We start from the raw sequence: 21,787 nt of genomic DNA, 5'->3' as shown, positions 1-21,787 counted from the left end.
TCCTCCACAGCTTAGTGGAGGACGCACACAGTATATATGTAGACAGTTTCAGGAGTTTCTGTGGCTGAAAAAGAAAATTCTTTCCCTGAAGGCCAATTTTATGGAGAGGAGTCCCTCAGCACTTAGCTATGCTGGTCCTCTGAAGAGAGACACAGTCTGTTGTCAGACCCTTGCTCGAAGCCCCTTCAGCTTAGGAGAATCCACCAAATCCTATTAACCATTTAGAGTAATCAGAACAAGGGCCACCCCACCAGAGAGGAATCAGAGGAAGACTTTTTTAGACTGTCTGTCTCTATCTCTTTGTATAATTTTCCTTTGAATAGGGGAAACATTATATATCTATATAGATATAGATATATATATATATAGATAGATAGATAGATAGATATTCCATGGTATAGTTTGGCTGCATCAAAACCCTTCTTAGTAGTCTTTATTTATTAAGAATGAAAACCATACCTTGAGAAGGGAACGTTAAAGGTCCTTTCAAAACTGGGATGTGCAGCCAAGATTTCCTTTCTGTTTGTCCTGGCAGAGAAGATAGCACAAGACTTGGAGCCAGAAGATCCAAGTTCAAGTCCCAGCTCAACAACGTAAGGACTGTGTGACTGTGGGCAAGTCACTTCTCTCTCGAGTTTCAGCTTTCTCATCTGTAAAAATGAGGATAATGATATTTTATCACATACTTTTCAAGCTTGTCAGGGCAATCAAAGATATAATGGATATAAAAATACCTAATAATCATGAAGGACTACAGAAACGTAACTTAGGTTGCTCCGGCCTTTCCATATACCTTCTCTGGCTCCTTATCCCACCCTCACCTGTCTTCCCTTTTGCTTGAGCATTGATCTTCTCAAACACAGATACTTGTCAAATGTGGAACCTTGCTTCCCCTCCCTAGGCCTCACTTTCCTCATCTGCAAAATGAGGTGGTTGGATTACATCACTTAAGTACCTATTGACACAAAATCCTATAATCCAAAACATATTGTCAACCATCACGTACTTAAAAAATAACCTAGTAAGGTCAAATAGTGCTTATTAGAGATGCTGATTTTTTTAAGGTACTTTTATAATCTACCACATCAAAGCAGAGAGAGCATTTCCATAACAAGTCTAGAATCTCACTGTGAAATCTCTCTCAGAGATCTTTGTAATGGGACATTTAAAAAATCCCTTAAACAGTATCTGTGCCAAGGATTTACCCCTAGTCTATAGCCCAGCCTCAAATACTGGTCTGGTGAGAATTAAGAAGCACCAGGACCAGAAGTCTAGATTTCCATGGGAAGATTTCTAATTTCTGGAAGATAGGGTTATATGGGGTTTTCTGAAAGCCCTTCTAAGGGCTGGAGGTGGTTCTGCCAGCAAGAAGTCTCCTTTCCAGGACATGGAATGTGATAATGATCAGGTTGGAAGGTTTTCTTACCTTTTTTTTAACGTGTCCTAAATACTGAAACAATAACTTTCTGGCAGAAGTATTCAGTGACTAAGGCCTAGGAGCCCTGAACTTTCACTGCTGCATTTATCTTGGCTCCTATGGTATGCCTGGCCTTGATGTCTGTCAGCCCTTGGAGTCACTGGGTTTTTAATCCTTTGGGGGATTTCTTCAACATTTAATAATCTGTAATAACAATACCCCAGTTAAAAGTCTGTCCTCATTTCTATTAGAGACACATTTCTTCTCTTTCAATACTCATTTGTGCTTTAGAAATGAAACTTCTCTAATCTTAAATCAGGAATGTGAGATCTCATCAAAGGGAGAGGGAAGACTTTAAAAAATATTTTAAATAAAAAGGGCAGGGATTGTATTACCAATGTCTTCCTGAAAATAAGGGTCATCATTCTGTGTAGAGGAAAGTGCTGGATTTGGAGACAAGAAAACTAAGTTCTAGTCTTGCAAGGTCTTGTGGGACCTTGAGCAAAAACGCTTCCCTGCCCAGAGCTCCAATTCCTTATTTTGTAAAATGGGGATACAAATCCTTGAACTACCTGCTGACCTCATTAGTTCAATTGTGAGAAAAGCACTTTGTAAACCTAAAAGTGCTTTAGACATGGAAGCTGGAACATAGAACTGGAATGAAGCAATCACCAGAGGCCTGTCTCTTCTTCGGGAGTGGATGGAGAGTAGATGTGGAAGGCCTCTCACTTCTAGCACCTGGTCTTGTCCTTTGGTCAGGAGTGATGTATTCTTCTTGTCTTTTATGAGATTTTATAGGGAAGTTAGGAATTAGTTTGATGATTTTCTTTGGATCTCTGGGCTCTAGTTATGCCACAGACGTTGGCTGTTGGGAACTGGCCAGATTTGGGGAGGGAATGATTGAGTTCCAACAGAGGGTTATTTGGCAGAAGTAACTGGATTCATTCAAGTAGTCAGTTGTTGGGCTGAATCCAATGTGGCATTCAGAACCGGACACAATATTCTCAATTGTACACCCAATGTGGTCTGACTAGGGAAGAAGACAGCAGGAGCATTTCTTCCCTTATTCATGACACTTTGATATAACAGAGGATTTGTGGTCTCATCAGTGTATGGATTGCCCAGGTGAAGATTACAGCTCTCTCCATGCTTACTTTTCTCCCCTTCTGTTCAATTCTTCTTGTCCATGTCTTCCTGGGAAACATGCATAGAGGAGCCATCCAATGTACTAAAGATTCTCATGTAGTTCTTTTAGGGTGGGTAGGCGGATAGAGCCTTGAGCCTGGAGTCAGGAAGATCTGAATCAAATCTGGCTTCAGAAACTTGCTGTGTGAACCTGGGCAAGTCACTTAACCCTGTTTACCTCTGTTTCCTCATCTGTAAAATGAGCTAGAGAAGGAAATGGCAAACCACTCCAGTATCTTTGCCAAGAAAACGCCAAATGGAGTCACGAAGAGTCAGATGCAACTGAAAATGACTAAACAACAGATGTTCTTTTAATTTTAATATTATATAAATACTATCACAGTGCTTAAGTGTGTAGCCAGTATATTGAAGCTTTTTATTACAGAAAAGCTCACCTTCTTGTCCTTGATACATGCATGTTCTTGACAATGTCTTTCAGGCCACCTCTCAAGCACAAATTATCATTTGTGAGCAGCTGGGTGTTGCAGCAGATAGAACATTAGACCTGGAGTCAGGAAGGCCTGAGTTCAAATTTAGCTTCAGATACTTATTAGTTGTGTGACCCATGGCAAACCACTTCACCTTTTTCTGTATCAGTTTCCTCATCTGTAAAATAAAGATAATAATAGCATCTACCTCTCAGGGTTGTTGTGAATCAAAAATTTTTGCAAAGTGCCTTGCAAACCTTAAAGCGCTGTATACATTCTATTGTTATTATTATAAAATGTCTATGGCCTGCTTATGCCCTAATATCTCTCCTGAACTAAAATTTTATATCACCAGCTACCTTCCAGACATCTCAAGTTGGATATCTCAGAGGCATCTTAAACTGAGTATGTCTAAAACAGAACTCATTATCTTCCTTTCCCTCCCCCACCCCAAATGCCCTCCTTCTCCAACTTTCCTGTTACCGTTGAAGATACTCCTAACCTCCCAGTCATCTGAGTTTCCAACCTCAGTTTCATTTTCAACTCCTCACATGTCTGGTTTGTTGCCAAGGTTTGTTTCTACCTTAACATTTTCTCTTATGCATCTTCTGTTCTCCACTTACATAGCCTATACCTGGCTTTAGGCCTTCATCACTTTTCACCTTTGCCCTTGTAATAGCCTTCTAATTGGTCTTTCTGACTCCAGCCTCTCCTAACTCTAATATATCCTCAGTTGCCAAAGAGTATGACTATGTCATTCCCCTACTCAGTAAACTATGGTGACTCCTGGTTCCTTCTGTGGTCAATTATTAAGTCCAATTATAAGAGCCCTTCACAACTTGGCTCCTCCCTACCCCCCTGGTCTCCTTGAACTTGATTCTTCTCCATGTACTATATCATTTAGCAGCACTGTTCCTTACACATGAAACCCCATCTCCATAGCATTTCCACGTCTTTTCACTGACTGTCTGCCATGACTGGATGTTCTTCCTCTTCACTTTTGCCTTCTAGCTGTCCTGGCTTCCTTCGAATCTTAGCTCAAATCCCACCTTCTGCAAAAACATTGCTTAATTTTTCAAGTCAAGTCAACAAGCATGTATTAAGCACCTACTACATGCCTAGGTACTGTGCCAAGCTCTGGACATTCAAAAATAATCTCTACTCTCAAGAATCTCACAGCCTAACAGGAGAGACAACATAAAACATGAAAACTAGGTACAGACAAGATATGCACAGGATAAATTGGAGATAATTAACAGAGGGAAGGCACTAGCATCAAAGAGAACCTTGAAGAACTTCCTCTAACAAGTGGGACTTTAGCTAGGACATAAAGAAGGATGCCAGGGAAGCTAGGAGACAGAGATGAAGAGGGAGAGAATTCCAGACATGGAGGGCAATCATTGAAAATGACTGAGTTTGGACATTGAATTGGACATTGAAAATGATTGAGTTGCCCAGAGTTTGGAAATGGAGTGTTGTATGAGAGGAACAGCAAAGAGGCCAATGTCACTGGATCATCCAGTAAGGTGTCTTCCAGCTCTGAGTTCGATGGAATACGAACAATGAGGCAGCAGTGCCTGTTGTTTGCCCCACTTCCCTGCTGGTGGCTTTGGGAGCAGAGGACAGTGGGTAGGTGGGAGATGGGCTGCCAAGTTGGTAACCAGCAGCTCAGGAAGGACATTTTATTCTGGACAGAGGTCCTCCCTTCTCCCCTAGCCTTAGGCTTTTGTTCTGAAATCATGTTCTGGTAGATAGTGATTGTTCTGGCTTTGATTTTTTCCCTGGGAACACAATATAAATTGAGTACACTGATTAGCACAATTCCCTCAAATGATAGGTGCTCATAGTTCTTTGTTAATTTTTCAATAGTATTTACTTTTCAATTCATTGGACTGTTTAAAAAATATGTGGTTAATCTATATTGGAACCATTCAAGTGTTGGCTTAATACTTATTTATGTCTATCTTCACTTTAATAAGGTTTCACTGGCCCCTTTCTGTCTCCCCTTTCCTAAAATGAAAACCATCCCATTTCTAAACCCTACTTTCTGGCTTTCAGTAAAGCATGAGAGGATACAGAAAGAACACTTGACTTCAACGTTAGGGAAATGTGGGCTTAAATGCCAGCTCTGTACTAGCTGTGTGACCTTGGGCAAGTCATCTTCTAGGTTTCAGTTTCTTTATCTATAAAATCAGGGCTGTGGATTAGATGAACTCTTTCAGTCCTGCCCCTACCATTCTAGGTTCTTTGTGTAACCCCGAGCAAAGCATTTCATCTCTCTAGCTGAAGTTTCCTCATATGCAGAATGAGGGGACTGGTTACACAGGATGGCCTATAGAGGCTCTTCTCTATGTTAGCCTCTGACGCTCTGCCCTTCTCTAAGATCTTGACCAGATAGGACATTCTCACTTTTAAGGTCCCTTGCTATTTTCTCTCTATAAGATTTAAGAGGTGATACAGTGGGTACAACGCTGGACCTGGAGTCAGGGAGATCCAAGTTTAATTCTAGCCATAGACCCTTACCCGTTGTGACCCTGGACAAATCACTTCATCTCTGTTTGTTCATCTGCAAAATGGGAATTCTCGTAGCACCCAGAGGTGTTGTGAAGACAAAGCAAGATAATATTGGTAAAATGCCATATAAATGCTAGCTGTTGTTATTAATTAACTAACCTAGCACTTGTTTATAGGGTCGAAGGCAGAAAAGACAGCATTTGGAACCCCATTTTCAAAGCTGGGAATGTTTGTCGTTGCAGGATGAGTTGCATTCTCTGGGCTGTGTAGGAAATGAGAAACTGCTTTGTAAAACCAACGAAGTGGACATTGTACAGAGGCAGCCAAGGCAAAGGGAGGTTTGAAACATGGACAATTCAGGAAAGGAACACAGATAGAGATTGTGTAAAACAGCCAAGCGTCATCACCCCACTTAGAGTTCATCTCCGAGTCTGGGGGTCCTTAGATGCTAGGCCTATCTGGCTTCATGGAACAGATGGTGAACTTGGCTGAGCACTGGATGCCAGACTAAGATCTAATTGTCGATTGCAAGGGAACAAGCCCATCTCTCCATGTTACCTGCGGTTTTCAGCTTAGTCCTTGAAAACTGGCAGTGAGAGGATGCATTCCTGTCCTACAAAGCTCTGCATTCAGATGCCAGAATCTCTGCATTGCATTAGTTCCTCCCCTCTCATTCCCTCTTCTGTCCTCTCCTCTTTTCTCCTCTTTTCTTTTCTTTCCTTCTTTCCCTCCCCTCCTCTCTCTTTTCCCTCCCCTTTCATTATTTCTTCTTCTTCTCCTCCTCCTCCTTCTCCTCCTCTTCCTCCTCCTAAGGAAAGATAACTGTACTACCTTTTAACATATAAAGGCAATGTCGAGTAATGGAAGAGAAAAAACAAACTAGGCTCAAAGTCATAAGACCTGGCTTTAAAATCCTTGCTTTGTCAGTAGTTTTATGATCTTGGTCAAGTCCTTTCCCCTCTCTGGGCCTCAGTTTCCTCATTTATAAACTGATTAGGATAGTCTACATGATATCAGAGGTCTACAACCCCAACATTCTACAATTTGAGTTCTAAGACTTGTATTCAAATCCTCGGAATGATATCTTTATATGTCATAGGAGAGACCTCTGACATCATTTAGTCTGATCCCATCATTTAATAGAGGACAAAACTGAGGCCTAGAGAAGGGACCTCACTCCAGGTTACACATGAAATGATAGCGTCAGGAGTTGAATCCAGGTCCTGTGACTGACTGCAAGGCAAGTGCTGTTTCTACTTGGTAATCTCTACTTCCCTCGAAGGGACTGATCAGAGCAGTATTTATATTATCGTTATTAGAGTATTATAGTATAGAGTATTAGAGCTATTATTTCTAATAGCTGCATGGTACCTCACTGTAACACTGCGTGCCCCCAGTACGGAGGGAGAGGGATTTCATTCGATCTTTACAATGCTTCTCTGAGGAAATTAGTCTAAATGATGTTACGCCAGTTTGACAGATGAGGAAGACGAAGGCCAGAGGAGAGAGGTTTGATTTAGCTCCACAAGTGATCATCAAGAACCTGCTGTTTGCTAGGCAGTGTGCTAAGTGAAGGGGGAAGGGAGGGAGCCAGGCCCTGTGTTATGCACTTTGCAAATGTCTCTTTGGAGACTCACAACAACCCTGCAAGGTAGGTACTGTCATTGTTCTTCAGTCATTTCCATCGTGTCCTGCTCTTTGTGACCCCATTTGAGACTTTTTTGGGGCAGAGATACTGGGAGTGGTTTGCCATTTCCATCTCCAGCTCATTTTACAGATGGAGAAACTGAGGCAAAAAGGGTTAAGTGACTTGCCTAGGGTCACACAGATAGTAAGTTTGCCATTTCCTTCTCCAGCTCATTTTACAGATGAGAAAACTGAGGCAAATAGGGTGAAGTGACTTGCCCAGGGTCACATAGCTAGTAAGTGTCTGAGGCTGGATTTGAACTCAGTTCTTCCTGGTTCCAGGTCTAGTGCTCTATCCACTGTGCCACCTAGCTGCCCCAGGTGCTATTCTTATCTCCATTTTATAGAAGAGGAAAGAGGTCCAGAGAAGGAAAGAAAAGAAGGAAGGAAACAAGCATTTAAGTGCCTATTACATACCAGGCACTGTACTAAATGCTTTACAGATTATTTTGTTTTAGCTTCACAATAATCCTGAGAGATTGGTGCCATTATTATCCCCATTTTATAGATGAGGAAACTGAGGCAGAAAAAAATGAAGTGACTTGCCTAGGGTCATACAGCTAGTAAATATCTGAGTCTGCATTTGAACTCAGGTCTTCTTGACTCCAGGCCCAGAGATCTACTGTGCAACCAGCAGCCTCTGTAAGTCCTGGGAGAGACAAGATAGGGTGACAACCCTCATGACATTTATAGTCTGTTAGGAGGAATCCCATTTCTGATCCATTCTAGCTCTGATCCTGAGTAAAATCCTGCAACTTTTCTAAATTTTTCTTCATTTGCAAAATGGAGATTAATTCTTCCTCTACCTAATGGCTGCTATGAGAAAAGTGCTTTAAGGCAAGTATAAATGTGAACTGTCATTATTAATGGGACAAAAATCTACAAGTAACTATAATATGCACGTTAGGTAAGTATGTTAGAGAGATGCAAGCCAATTATTAGGTATGCAACGGAGGTGATTATAAGCACGGCAGATGGGCCAGGCTTCTTGGAGGAAGTAACATTGGAGATGGGCTTTAAAAGGATATCTAGTAAGTCAGCCAGCAAAGCTGGAAAGCAGTAATGACTTTCCACTAAGTTATGGAGCTGGGATTTATGCATAAGCATCCTGTTCTGTGTGCAATGTATAAGCTATGACAGAGTACTAGCTTAGTAGTAGTAGTAATAGTAATAGCTACATGTAGTAGTAGTAGTAGTAGTAGTGGTGGTGGTGGTGGTGGTGGTGGTGGTAACAGTAACTATACCAAGCTTCCTCTCTAAGAGTAATCTGTTTAACTCACTAAGCACTTTCAGGCTCCCAAGGAAGAAAGACTGAAAATACTCCTGCCCAAATTTGAACTTAAGACTCCATGAAGTCCATGCTTTGCTTATGTATTTCCCAGCCATTTGGAGATATGACAGGATGAGCTAAATTGGGATAGTAGTTAAGGATTTTCTCAGGGTGGATACCCCTTCAGTTGAGGCAGATACCAGCCCTTGTCTATCTTTCCAGGCGATCTTCTTTCAACTTAGGAGACAAAACCAATTTGCCAGCTAATGGCCACTTCTCTGGTGACATGTCCTTCTGTTCTGAGCTAAGCTGGCCCTCAGATGGCAGATGCACAGTCCCTCGATGGGTTTCTCATTAAAGCCTTTCCATCTTTTAGAATATGGACAAGTTTGGGAAGCCACTGGCAAAGCCTTGGAAAACCCAGGGTCCTTCTCCACAGCACTGTGGGGCATAGACATCAGTGGAAGTTTATGCCTCTTCATACTTTATTGCTTAATTTCAACAAATGCTCAATGTGTTGTTATTTATAACTAAGAAAGCATGAGCTTAATGGCTTGTTTTCTAGTGATTCAATTAAATTGCACAATATTTATTATGCACCTTCTATAAACCAAGGTCAAACTGGAGGAAATAAGAAAGATAAATAAAACAATCCTTGTCCTTGCTGAGCTTATAGTTTAAGCTGTATACACAGATTATTATAGAAATTAAAATATGGTACATGTACAAGAAGAGCTTGAAGTGGTGGAAGAGCTGGGGACATTGGGGGGGGGTTGTTAATGAGCGAATGATTAAATAAAGTTTGACTGAGTCAGTGCTTTGCTGATATGAATTGAAGTCAAAAGCCAACCTGGATATCATCTCAAAAAAAATGAAAACAAAAAAGAGTGGTTCTGAGTGGGCCAGATGGCCAAGCATCAGATTTGAATATAAAATGATGAACTTTCTATGAGAATTCATTAGATGTTTCAAGTCCTTGACTATGTCTAGATTAAAAAAAGGGAACTATTAATGATTAAAAATGCCAGGGTCTCTGCTGTGAGCAGTGACTGCCAAACACTTCCCTAGCTGTATGAAAATTAAACAATGAAAGCCTCAGGAGAGCACCCCTCACCTCTATGCTTTGCATTACACTTATCTGTGTATATGTTATACTTTACCACCATCCCATCCTCAAGTAGCTTATAGTCTCCTGGAGAGTAGAGCTGAGGTGGTGGTGGAATTGAGATATAACATGTGTACATTCATGTATACGTGATACAGGGTAGGGCACAAAAGGTGTTTTGCACACAATAGGCATTTAATAAATGTCCTAATAAATACCCTCAGGTACAGATACAAAGACAAAAACAAGATAGCTCCTACCCTAAAGGAGCTTATATTGTGCTGAATTGAATTGAAGGGGCCAAGGAAGATAAAGTAGCATAGGAAAATTTTATGGCCTCCAGCTTGGGGCATCAGGGAAAGCTTCATGGAAACACCAGATCTGAGCTTTGAAGGAAGAGAAAGATTAAAAAAGTAGGCATGAGGTGAGAGAAATCATAAACTCAACATGTGCAGAAAAGAACTGATAACCCTATCTTTATCCCCTTCCAACTCTGTTTTTTCTAACTTCCCTATATATTTCTCTTGAGAACACCATCTTTTTAGTCACCCAGCCCCTGTAGACATCCTTGACTCTTTCTTCTTCCTGACCCCTCATATCCACCCAATCACCAAGTCTTGGTGATTCTTCCCCCATACCAAATGTTCTGTCTACCCATTTCTCTCTGCTTGCATGGCCACCACTCTTTGGACTTCATTACTTCTCACCTGATCTACTCTAATAGCCTAATGGATCTCCCAGCCTCTAGGCTCCCCTCTGGTCGATCTGTCCTCAGTTCAGTTATTAGATTGCTCTTCCTGAAGCAAAGGTAATGCCATTTCCCTCCTTGAGAAGCCCCAGGAGCTCTCTCACCTCTTGGATAGAATACAAAACTCTCTGTTTGGCTTTTAAAGCCCTTCAAAATATGGCTCATGCTTACCTTTCTAGAAATATTTTACATTCTTCTTCATGAACTCTGTGATTCAGTCTAACTGGCCTACTAATGGTGCAGTGGATAGAACTGATCTCAGAATCAGGAAGACCTAGATTCAAATCTGGTCACAGATACTGTGTAACCTTAGGCAAGTCACTTAACTTCTTTTGTTTGCCTCAGTTTCCTCAACTGTAAAATGGGAATAATAACAGCACTTACCTTGTCAGGTTGTTGATAAGGTATCAAATGAGATAACATTTGTAAAAAGCACTTAGTACAGTGCCTGACACAGAGTAGGCACTATGTAAATGTTATTCTTTTCCTCTTCCCTGCTTGCTGTTGCTGGAACACAGAATTCTCTTACCTCCATGCTTTTGCACAGGCAGGCTTCCATACTTGGAATGCATACTCTCCTTCCATCTCAAAAATTCATTCATTGCAGATTCCCTCACATTCTTGAGATGGGAAACAGCGTAAATTCTGTAGTAGTAGAGCACTGGACTTACAATCAATTGTTCATTTGTTTCAGTTGTGTCTGATTCTTCATGATCCCACAGGGGTTTCTTGGTGAAGATCCTGAAGTAGTTTGCCATTTCTTTCTCTGGCTCATTCTACAGATGAGGAAACTGAGGCAAACAGAGTTAAGTGACTTACCCAAGGTCACATAGCTAGTAAGTGTCTGAGGGCAGATTTGAACTCAGGTCTTCCTGAGTCCTGGTCCAGTGCCATATCTACTGCACCATCTAGTTGCCCTTTGCAGTCAGACCTAGGCTTATATACAACTGTGCCAATAAGCAACTAATATGATACTCTCTGACATGAGGGACTTTAGATGGGACTCAGGACTGGAAAATGGCTCTGGAAGAAAATGTTTTATTTAAAAGGAACAGAATATGAAAAAAGGAATTACATTGTATGTTCTGGATGCAGCATGTATATGGTGGTGGGAAGCATGAAACTGGAGGTCAAAAGACTTGGGTTCACATGGAGGCTCTGTCTGGTCACTAAATCTTGGTGGACCTCGGTTTCCTCATATAAATATTGAAGAGGTTGGATTTATGCCCCCTTAGGGTCCATCAGGCTCTAATTCTATGATCCTATGAAGAAGATATACCCAACTTGGGAAATCCAGGAAGCATATATGGTGGAAGGTGTTTGAGTGAGGATCAGTGGAAAGAGATACAGAAATATACCTCTATGGTGTAGGTATATTATAGATCAGCTACAAAGAAATTTGAGGAGGGGATAGGCACACTGATATTCAGTTGGTAGAGGTAGGAATTGATATAACTATTCTAGAACTGATATGGATTATTTAAGAAAATTAACTAAATTATTCAGTCTTTAACCCAGCATTAGATTTACAATAAACATATACTCCCAAAGAGGTCAAAAGCACACAGGAAGGTCCCATTTATACTAATATATTTACTGTAGGGCTTTTATGGTAGATATGAAAGAGTAGGTACCTGTTGAGTGAGGAATAACTGAACAAATTATCATGTTAATCATCATTAGCATATTATTGCACCATAAGATAGAACAAATAAGAAGTCAAAGAGTCTTGGGAGGATGTGTGTGTGTGTGTGTGTGAATTGCTGAAGAGTCAAGGAAATAGGACCAAGAACAGTTAAGAGTTAACAGAGTAAGAGACAGTAAGAGAATATTATAGATTAGATTAATGTGATAATTTGATTCCAGAGCAATGGTGTTAAACTCAAATAGAAATGGGGCCACTAACCATACATAAGGATACCTGTTGCTCACATTTTGACTTATTTTTTTAAAGTGTAATATTTTCTTTTTTCCAAATTATATATAAAGACAATTTTTAACATTTGTTTAAAACTTTTTGAGTTCCAAATTCTATCCCTTCTTCTCTTCCCTCCCTCCTCATTGAAAAGGCAAGCAATTTAATAAAGATTATTACTTGTGCAATCAGGCAAAACACATTAACATGTTAATGACTTGGTTTTAAAATGTCATACTATTGAGGCAGCTAGGTGGTGCAGTGGATAGAAATTGCTGTGTCTAGAGTCAGGATGACTTGAGTTCAAATCCAGCCTCAGATACTTACTAGCTAAATGACCCTGGGCAAGTCACATAGCCTCTGTTTACCTTGGTTTCTTCAGCTGTAAAGTGGTGTTAATAACAACACCTACTTGTCAGGGTTGCTGTGAGCATCAAATGAGATCGTACTTGCAAAGTGCTTGGCATAGTGCCTAACACATAATAGGTACTATATAAATGCTTATTCTCTTCCACACCTATATTTTACTGTATTCTAATTTATTTTGTTAGAAATGTCCTAATTGGGGCATCTAGGTGGCGCAGTGAGTAGAGCATTGGCCCTGGAGTCAGGAGGACCTGAGTTCAAATCCGGCCTTGGACACTTAACACAAAAAACTAGCCATGTGACCTTGGGCAAGTCACTTAACCCCAATTGCCCTACCTTCTCCCCTCCAACAAAGCCAAAAAAAAAAAAAAAGAAATGTTCCAATTAAGTTTAATTTGGTTTAGGAAGTACTTGGATAGGGGAGGTTCTTTCTAGCTAAATTATTCTATCATGTACTTGTCTGTCTGTCCTCTGCCATGGAGAGTACATATATGCAGAACTATATTAAGTTTTCACACTTTGTTCTTAGCTCTTGTGTCTGAACTAGGGCAGAGAGAACCAGTCTGATCCTTCTTCCATGTGACAGCCCTACAAATGCCTGAAGACATGGGACCCTTGTTATATGGCATATTCCCAAGGCTCTGCACCATCTCAGTAGCCATCCTCAGCAAATGGAGGCAGCTAGGTGGTACAGTAGCTAAGCGCTGGGGTTGGAGTCTGGGAGACCCAAGTTCAAATTCGTCCTCAGACACTTAATAGCTGTGTGCACCCTCCTCCAGAGTCACCCTTTGTTTTCTTCAACTGTAAAATGGGTCTCACAGCAGGGCTGCTGTAAGATCAAATGAGATAATATTTGTAAAGCACATAGCAAGGTGCCTGACCCATAGGAGCATTTTTAGTTCTAAAAATGCTCATTTCTTTCTCTTTTCTTCCCCATCCCAATTGCTATGCACAGTAGGAACTATATATTTATCATTATTTTATAATGTGGATTGCAATTTAGAAGAGGGATTCAACTTATTCTATTTGTACCTAGAAGGTAGTAATAGGAACAATGGGGTAAATTTCAGGGGAGAAGATGTTGAGTTACTGTGAGGAAAAGAACTTTCTCATAATTAGAGCTGTCCAGAAGGAGGTAGTGAGCTCCCTGGTCCTAGAGGTCTTCAAGCAGAGACTAGATAACCATTTGGGATATGCTAGAGGGAGGATGGGTGTGTTGAACAGGGGACAGACTAGGTGACTTTCAAAGTGCCCTCCAACTATGTTTGTTAGTCTATGACACTAACCTAGAATATACGGAATTCCAAGGTTGGCATTCACTCTTCTATCCTGCTGAATTTCTGTTCCTATCCCTCACTTAATACCTGCTTTCTGTTACTTATTTCTGAAAAACCTTAATTCATTCCAGAAGTTCTTCTAATGTATTTTTCATCACTCTCCATCAGAGTCAAGCGGTAACTTATTTTTCCTTCCCTATTTGCACATGGGAATTCAGCCAAGAAGCAGAAGCCACTGGAAGGCAACAGTCACTATTTAGCCCCTGGATATGTCCCAATCATGTACAAGGTTTTGATCTTTCTCAAAGTGGTTGGTGATGCTGTATGACCAATGCAGAGTAGCAGAGGCAGACTCAGATTAAAAAAAAAAAATCTTAGCTGCGAAGGTGCTTTTGAAACGTTTCTGCTTTTCCATATCCCTAATACATTTCACAGAGTAGAGAGAATCTGTGAAACCTGGGTCAGGGTCCCGGCTCTGCCATTAACACTCAGTGTGACCCTAGGCAATAATAATACACTCTTCCTTTGCTGTGTTTCAGGTTTTTTTTTCTTTATGAAATGAGAGTTTTAAAATATTTATTTAAGATTTCCTTTCACTTCTGCATTCCCTTCTATGTTCTACATACTTTTTTGTTGTTCTGTCATGTCCGACTCTTTGTGACCCCTTATGGGGTTTTCTTGGCAAATATAGTAGGGTGATTCGCCATTTCCTTCTCTAGTTCACTTTACAGATGAGCAACTGAGGCAAACAGGATTAAGTGACTTGCCCAGGGTTACATGGCTAGGAAGAGTCTGGGGCTGGATTTGAACTCAGTAACATGAGTCTTCAGGCCTGGCACTCTATTCATTGTGCCACCTACCTAGCTTTCCCATCTCTAATGTTCTGTGATTTATGGTCCCTTCCAACACGATCAACCCATGCTTCTTTACATGGGGCTCTATGTCCTCCTGCATAGCATGAGAGGGTCACTTTCTCTCCATGAAAAGAGATGTGGCAAGTCCTATGTACCGCTTTCAAGTGACTTTAAGGAAGCTTGTACTAGCTTCTCACCCAAAGATTGAAGGAAGGTTTTCTAATCTGCCCTCCCAGAAGGCAGCAGGAATAATCCCCTCCTGCATGTAAAACGCAACCCAGCCTTGGTAGAAGAGATAAGTGGGAAAACCTGATGAGTTACCTCAAGGGCCATCTGCAAGAGCCTCTGTTGCTCTGGTAAACGTCGGGGATGCAGGATTTCCGGGGTCTAAGCTTGTGGGTTTGAAATCTAGGAGACTGACAAGGACTCTGATGCTAGTGAAGAAATCTCTCATTCTCCCCTTTTTTCTTCTGTTTAGGGAGCAGCTCTTTTCCCCCTGAGACTCTTCCAAGCACCCTCAGGTTGGTACAATGTGGATGCATGTTTGGGTAGGAGGGTTTTTGGTTTATCTCTTCTGGAAGCTGTGCTAAGGGACCCAATTTTAAATTTGGGCTCTTTGTGGGATAATTAAACTAAAAACTCAGAACCACTAGTTGTGGCTTATATACACGTACTGAAATTCAGCTGGTTTGATTTGGACACCAAAGGACTCCAGGCATGGAGCAGAGGAAATTGGAATGACAGTAGGGATGGATAACCTACAGAGAGGGATGGGATGTTGTGGTGGGAAGCACAGGAGACTGGGGTGCCATGGACAAGGCTGGGTGACTTCAGAGGAGCCCCCTTTCACCTCCATCTATCTGTAGGCTTCATTTTCTCTCCAGCAAAAAAAATGTGGAAGATGGCAAATTTTCTAATTTTAAGACCCCAAGATTCATTAAGTCTATGGCTATTCTTTCTATAAATTTTTATTTTTTAGTTTTAGTTCCAAATTTTCTCCCTCCTTTCGGCTTTAGTGCTTACTTTGTGTACTGGGTATAAGTTAGTGCTTACAGAACTATAATTCCATGACCCTATGACTATGATTCTAAGATTCTTTGACTTTAACTCATCTCTACTTCCCTGATTCTAAGTTTCTATTACTATGATTCCAAGATTTCAACTTTCATTCTAAGATTCTAGGACCCTAGAATTCTATGATATCATGGTTCTGTGACTCTCTGATTTCTTTTTTTAAATTTAAATTTATTTATTTACTTTTAGTTTACAACATTCAGTTCCACAATCTCTTGAGTTTCAAATTTCCCCCCCTTCCCCTCCATGATGGCATGCAATCAAATATAGGTTCTCCAAATACCTTTACATTAAACATCAGTCAATTTGTAAAGAAGGATTATAACCAATGGAGTGAACAGTGAGAAAGAAGAAACAAAACAAAAAAAGAGAGCAGGTAGTTAGCTTCAATCTGAATTCAGACTGTAGTTCTTTCTGTAGATGTGGATATCCCTTTCCATTATGAGTCTTTTGGAGTTGTCTTATAACCTTGCATTGCTGAGAGGAGCCCAGTCTATCAAAGTTAATTGTCACACATACGATGTGTCTGTAATTGCGTACAAAGTTCTCCTAGTTCTGCTCTTCTCACTCAACATCAGTTTTTATATAAGTCTCTCCAAGTTATTATGAAGTCTGTCTGCTCCTCATTTCTTATAGTACAATAGTATTCCATTACATTTATATACCACAACTTGTTTAGCCATTCCCCAATTGATGGGCATCCCCTTGATTTCCAATTCTTTGCCACCGCAAAAAGAGCTGCTGCAAATATTTTTGCACATATGGGTCCTCCTCCTACTTCTATGATCTCTTTGGGATATAACCCTAGAAGTGGTATTGCTGGGTCAAAGGGCATGCACTTATTTATAGCCAACTCTCTGATTTCAAGATCTTGTAATATGATGATTCCAAGACTCTATGACGATAGTTATAAGATTTTAGAGCTGTGATTTTAAGAATCTGTGACTTTGTGATTCTATGACCCTGCAGCTCTGGGTCTTTGTTTCTGTAACTGGGATTCTCTGATTTCGTGGTTATGTAGCTCTAAGCCTGGATGTGGCTATAACATTCTCCCCACATTTTCCCTTTTCCATTCCCAGAATATGGAAGAGATTATGGATATTTTAGGTTTACCACTTTTGATTTTGAAGATTCTTTTTTTAAACTCTTTCATTCTGTTAAATTTGAGTCACTGTGTATCTTACATTTTAAGTCCCTTTACTTCTGTGTGTATATGTACATCTTGAGGAAGGTCTTAGCCTGGTATTGGTGGCTGCTTAGAAAGAAGAACCCTCAGGTCTCTGGTGACGTGTGGTTTCAGGGTTCAGCCTGACTTGTCTGGAAGAATGCACTGGCCTACTCGGAAGTTAGGCTGATGGCAGGACAGTATGATGGCAAGAACTGTGGAATCAGGAGACCTGGGCTTTAGCTTCAGCTCTGTTGCTATATCACCAAGTGACTGTGGTAGCCTGAAAAACCCTGATTCTTTTTGGGGTGTTAGCCCTTTGTGGTGGGCTTTCTCTCCTCTATGCCCCTTCCATTGCACCCTGCTATTTGGAGACTCTCTGCTTGTGACATCAGAGGTAGGAAACCAACCAGACAAACCTGAGCGACATCCCAACCTCCCTATAAAACATATGTGAAGCATCATGGCTCCGTGGAAAGAGCGTCAGGAGGACCTGGGGTTGAATCCTGTCTCTGTTACAAGCCAGCTGTGTAACTTTGGGCAAGTCTTAAGTTCTCTGGACTCCAAACAGTTTCCTCATCTGTAAAATCAGCTCTCCCAGCTCTAAATACATGATTCTGTGATCATATCCTATGCTGCTTGGCTCTTGTCTGTGTCTCTGAGCTGCCCTATAACGACGGATAACCCAGTGCCCACATCACACAAGGAGGAGTGATGAGAACCTAGCATAATTTGAGTACTGGGTCCACATAGATGCTCAGTCTGTTTCCTTTCCAGATGACTTGGAGCTGAAACTTTCCATAAGTGTTGTCCTCCCCCATTAGAATGTGGGCACCCTGAGAACATGGATTATTTTTATTTTTCAGTGCTTGGCACAGTACTCTGAATGTAGTAAGTGCTTAATAAATCTTCATTCATTCATTCCTCCTCTTGTCTTAGCCTCAAGAACGCTTTACTTAGGCTCCATCTTCCCCATTATTGAAGTTTGATATGATCTCTCTGGAAATCCCATTATGTCTGTCCTTGTCCCTCAGGGGAATGTGATCCTGATGGTGCCTTGTCCCATCTTCCTTCTCCTCCTGCTCATATCCCTTCCTCACTCATGCAGGGACTCAAGTCAGCTACCTTCCTTTGTGTGAGATAAAATGTACTTGCAATGAAGCTTTATTGCTTATAGCATTGGCTCAGATCATCTAATCTGTGGAAGTCTAAATCCTCTCAAAACCAAGTGAAATAGTGGGGGATAATAATGAAGCTGGCTCCTTCCTCAGGAGCTTGGGTTCTTCATTTGTAAACTGCATGTAATGATACTTGCACTGTCCACCTTACAGGGCTGTGACAGTCTTGGAATTATAAGGTTTTAAGGAAATCAGATACCTAGTCCTATCTATTCCAGGAATGCCCTATATAATATCCTTGATGAATGATCTTCTGCTTGAAGACTTCTAGTATTGGAAACTTTTACCATGAAGTGGCCCATTTCATTTTTTTTTTTGCAGGGGGAAGGCAGGGCAATTGGGGTTAAGTGATTTGTTCAAGGTCACATGGCTAGTAAGTGAGGCTGGATTTGAACTCAGGTCCTCCTGACTCCAGGGCTGGTGCTCTATTCACTGGGCCATCTAGCCTCGCTGGCCCATTTCATTTTCAATTGTTTTAATCAATAAAACTTTATTAAGCATTTGGTATGTACAAGGCCTTCTGCTCAACCACTAAGGAAATACAATGTGTGGATCTTTTGCTTGTGAAGGTTAAATAGTATGATTGGTAAATATCAGTCAATTTTTAATCTATACCAAGCCAAAATCTTCTCTGTTGTTGATGTCTATCTGTTATGCCTAGTTCTGACCTCTGGGGCCACGTAGATCATGGCAGCTCTTCAGACACTTGGAGAGAGTTATCATCTCTTAATCTCCTGTCTTCTGTTCTCTAAAAAAATCTATAAAATGAGATAATGTCTGCAAAACCCTTTATGTAACCATAAATGTATTACAGGAGTATGAACTATCACCATTATGATTAATATTACATGGAGTTGAGTACCAGATCCCACAGCAGCATTCGACAGTGTTGAAACCCTCCCCTCCTGGCTATTCCCTCCTCTCTGGGTCTGTACACTTCTCCTCCCTCTTGGCTCTTTCTCTATGTGACTCCTTAGCTTCCTTTGCTTAATCATCATCCATGCCATGCTCCGATTGTCACTGTGTCCCAAGGCTCTTTTTTCTGGACCCACCTCTCTTCTTCTTTATACTTTTCCTTGGTGACTACATCAGCTCCCATGGATTTAATGATCATTTCTGCTGATGACCCCTAGATTGATAGATCCTGCCCCAATCTCTCTTTTGAACTCTATTCCCACATCAACAAATAGTTGTTGGATGGTTTGAACTGGATGTCCTGTAAGCATCTCAAATTCAACATGTCAAAAACAGAACTCATTCACCCTCCCAAACACTTAATGTTGGGCTCTCCCTCCTCCTTCTAATCCCCTAACTTTGGTGTCATCCTTAACTCCTCACTCTGATTTCCACTCTACCCTCAGTACCCAATCAGCTGCTAAATCATCTTCTTGTTTTTCGCTCCACAACATCCCTTGCATGTGTCCCCTTCTTTCCACTTACACAGTCAGCACTCTCATTAAGGACCTTATCTCTTCTCACCTCAACTACTCTAATAGCCTTCTAATTGGTCTTCATGCCTCAAGCTCCTTTCCATTCTGACCCAATGTCCACACAGCAGCCATGGGTATGACCATGTCGCTCCCCTCCTCAGTGAGCTCCACTGGCTCCCAATTTGGCACCATCTCCTCTAATCACTCTGTGGTACATCCAAGATGGCCTTGGTGCTTTTCCTTAACCGTGATGCTTCATCGGCATTTCTTGTGCCTTTGCAGTGACTATCCCCCAGACCTGGAGTATACTCTACCCTCAGGGCACTCTTGGAATCCCAGGTTTCCTTCAAGGCTCAAGTTTTTATATGAGGATTTTCCTGGTCCCCCCATGACTACCCTCTTGTGCCTCTCCCAATGAAAGCTTCTTTTTATGGCTTTATTGCGTACATCTGTCTGTACATGTGTATGTACCTCCTGACATTCAGTGGAAGGTATCTACATATATGGATAAATACACTAAACACAAACACATTATATATGCATATCACATTTATAAGTATATGTACTTGTAAGATGTATATTTATGTATATATAGTATAGGTATATAGAGACACATGTATGTATATGTACATAGATACACATACACATTTACTTATTTATCATCTGTCCCATTAAAATGTAAACTCTCTAAGAGCAGAGATTCAAAAGTTACTATGTATGGCTCTGTAGCGTGTTTATCCATATATATGTATACCTTGGATACATTTATATTATGTATATAATATATTCACAAATACATATTGTATATATTGTGTGAATATATGTGTATATATGCATATACATGCATAGATATGTCTGGCAGAGTGAAGTGGAAAACATATGTGTGTGTGTGTGTGTGTTCCTTGAAAGCAGGAACCATTCCACTCCTGTTAATATACCAGTGCCTAAAATGCTTCTTGGCACATAATAAGCTCATAATAAATGTTCTTAGAAGGACCAAATGACAATGAGTAAACCAAGATTCACTAAAACTCACCCTGGGCTCACATTACTGGGCAGACAACAGAAGAAGACATGGTTCCTGCTCTTAAGCTTATGATTTTTTGTACAGACAAAATGACCATACATGAACTAGAGAATGACTCCCAAAAGGAAGTGATTAAACGGTCAGTTTTGCCACCGAGGTAGATTCTAAGTGCTCTTGGGAGTTCCTGAGTGAGCAAGATTGGTGAGAATTTTATTACTCAGAGGGAGCTTTCTGGATGAGGTGGGGCTTGGGCTGGGCCATGAAGAGCAGGTAGCATTGGCTAAGTCTATCCTCACGTTTGCACAGGTGTCCATTTCTCCCCAAAGTCTCTCCCTGTGATGGTGTAGGATGATGTTTTACACATCATATCTTTTTACACATCTTCTCCTTTGCCCTATTTCTATAATTTGTCACTCTTGTTCAGAGGGAGACTCCTTCCATAGTGGTTCCCAACTGAAGACTTGGTTCTTTGTCATCAACACTTCTTGGTAAAATGTATTCAGGAAGGTTTAGTTGTGGTTACGGTTACGACTAACGGAGGGCATTTGGCTTCCTAAATTGCAAACTCAGATGTAGTATGGACTAGATAGAGCATTAGATCTGGAATCGCAAGACCTTGGTTCAAATCCTGGCACTGGCAATTAACTAGCTATGCAACCTTGGGTCACTTCCTTTCCCTCCTGGGCCTCAGTTTTCTCTTCTGTAAAATGAAGCATTTGGTTTAATTTGTCTTTAAGGTTCATTGCAGTTATGACATGCCATGACCTTAGTCTTCTAAGTCTTCTTACACGAACATCGGATTGTATGTCCTCCAAACACTAAGCATGGTACAGGGGAAGGTTTCTCCTTTTGTTGATCCAAAGGGATCACTGGGTACTAAGAGGTGGAGGGAAAAGAGAATCAGACTGAATACAGGCACTTTGGGAGTATGGTTGGGTCAGTGATATTTCACTGAGACAAACCTGATGCTCATGGAAACTGATGTATCAGGAAGTCAAGGAGGCAGTGAGGTATAGACTCTAGACCTAACTGGGGTTAGAGGACCCAGGTTCAAATCCCAGTTCTGGTACTTAATACCGTATGACTTTGGACAAGTCACTTCACTTTTTTATGCCATGTTTTCTTCATGTATAAAATGAGAGATTTGA

General features: G+C 41.0%; 1 protein-coding gene across 2 annotated transcripts in view; it reads left to right on the top strand.

The window, feature by feature from the left end:
- The window catches only part of DOK7 (docking protein 7), a 125,043-nt gene that overhangs the window by 81,987 nt on the left and 21,269 nt on the right, over positions 1-21,787 (top strand). For both annotated transcript variants that reach the window (XM_069070682.1, XM_069070675.1), the window contains one exon: positions 15,244-15,286. In XM_069070682.1, coding sequence (XP_068926783.1) covers positions 15,244-15,286 — 43 coding nt within the window. The remainder of the gene's footprint in view (positions 1-15,243; positions 15,287-21,787) is intronic.

The sequence above is a fragment of the Petaurus breviceps genome, unplaced genomic scaffold, assembly GCF_028583685.1.
Source record: "Petaurus breviceps papuanus isolate PSGF00001 unplaced genomic scaffold, PetGlider_PUasm1.0 140, whole genome shotgun sequence".
NCBI classification, from domain to species: Eukaryota; Metazoa; Chordata; class Mammalia; order Diprotodontia; family Petauridae; genus Petaurus; species Petaurus breviceps.
This window is presented reverse-complemented; position numbering and strand designations above follow the sequence as displayed.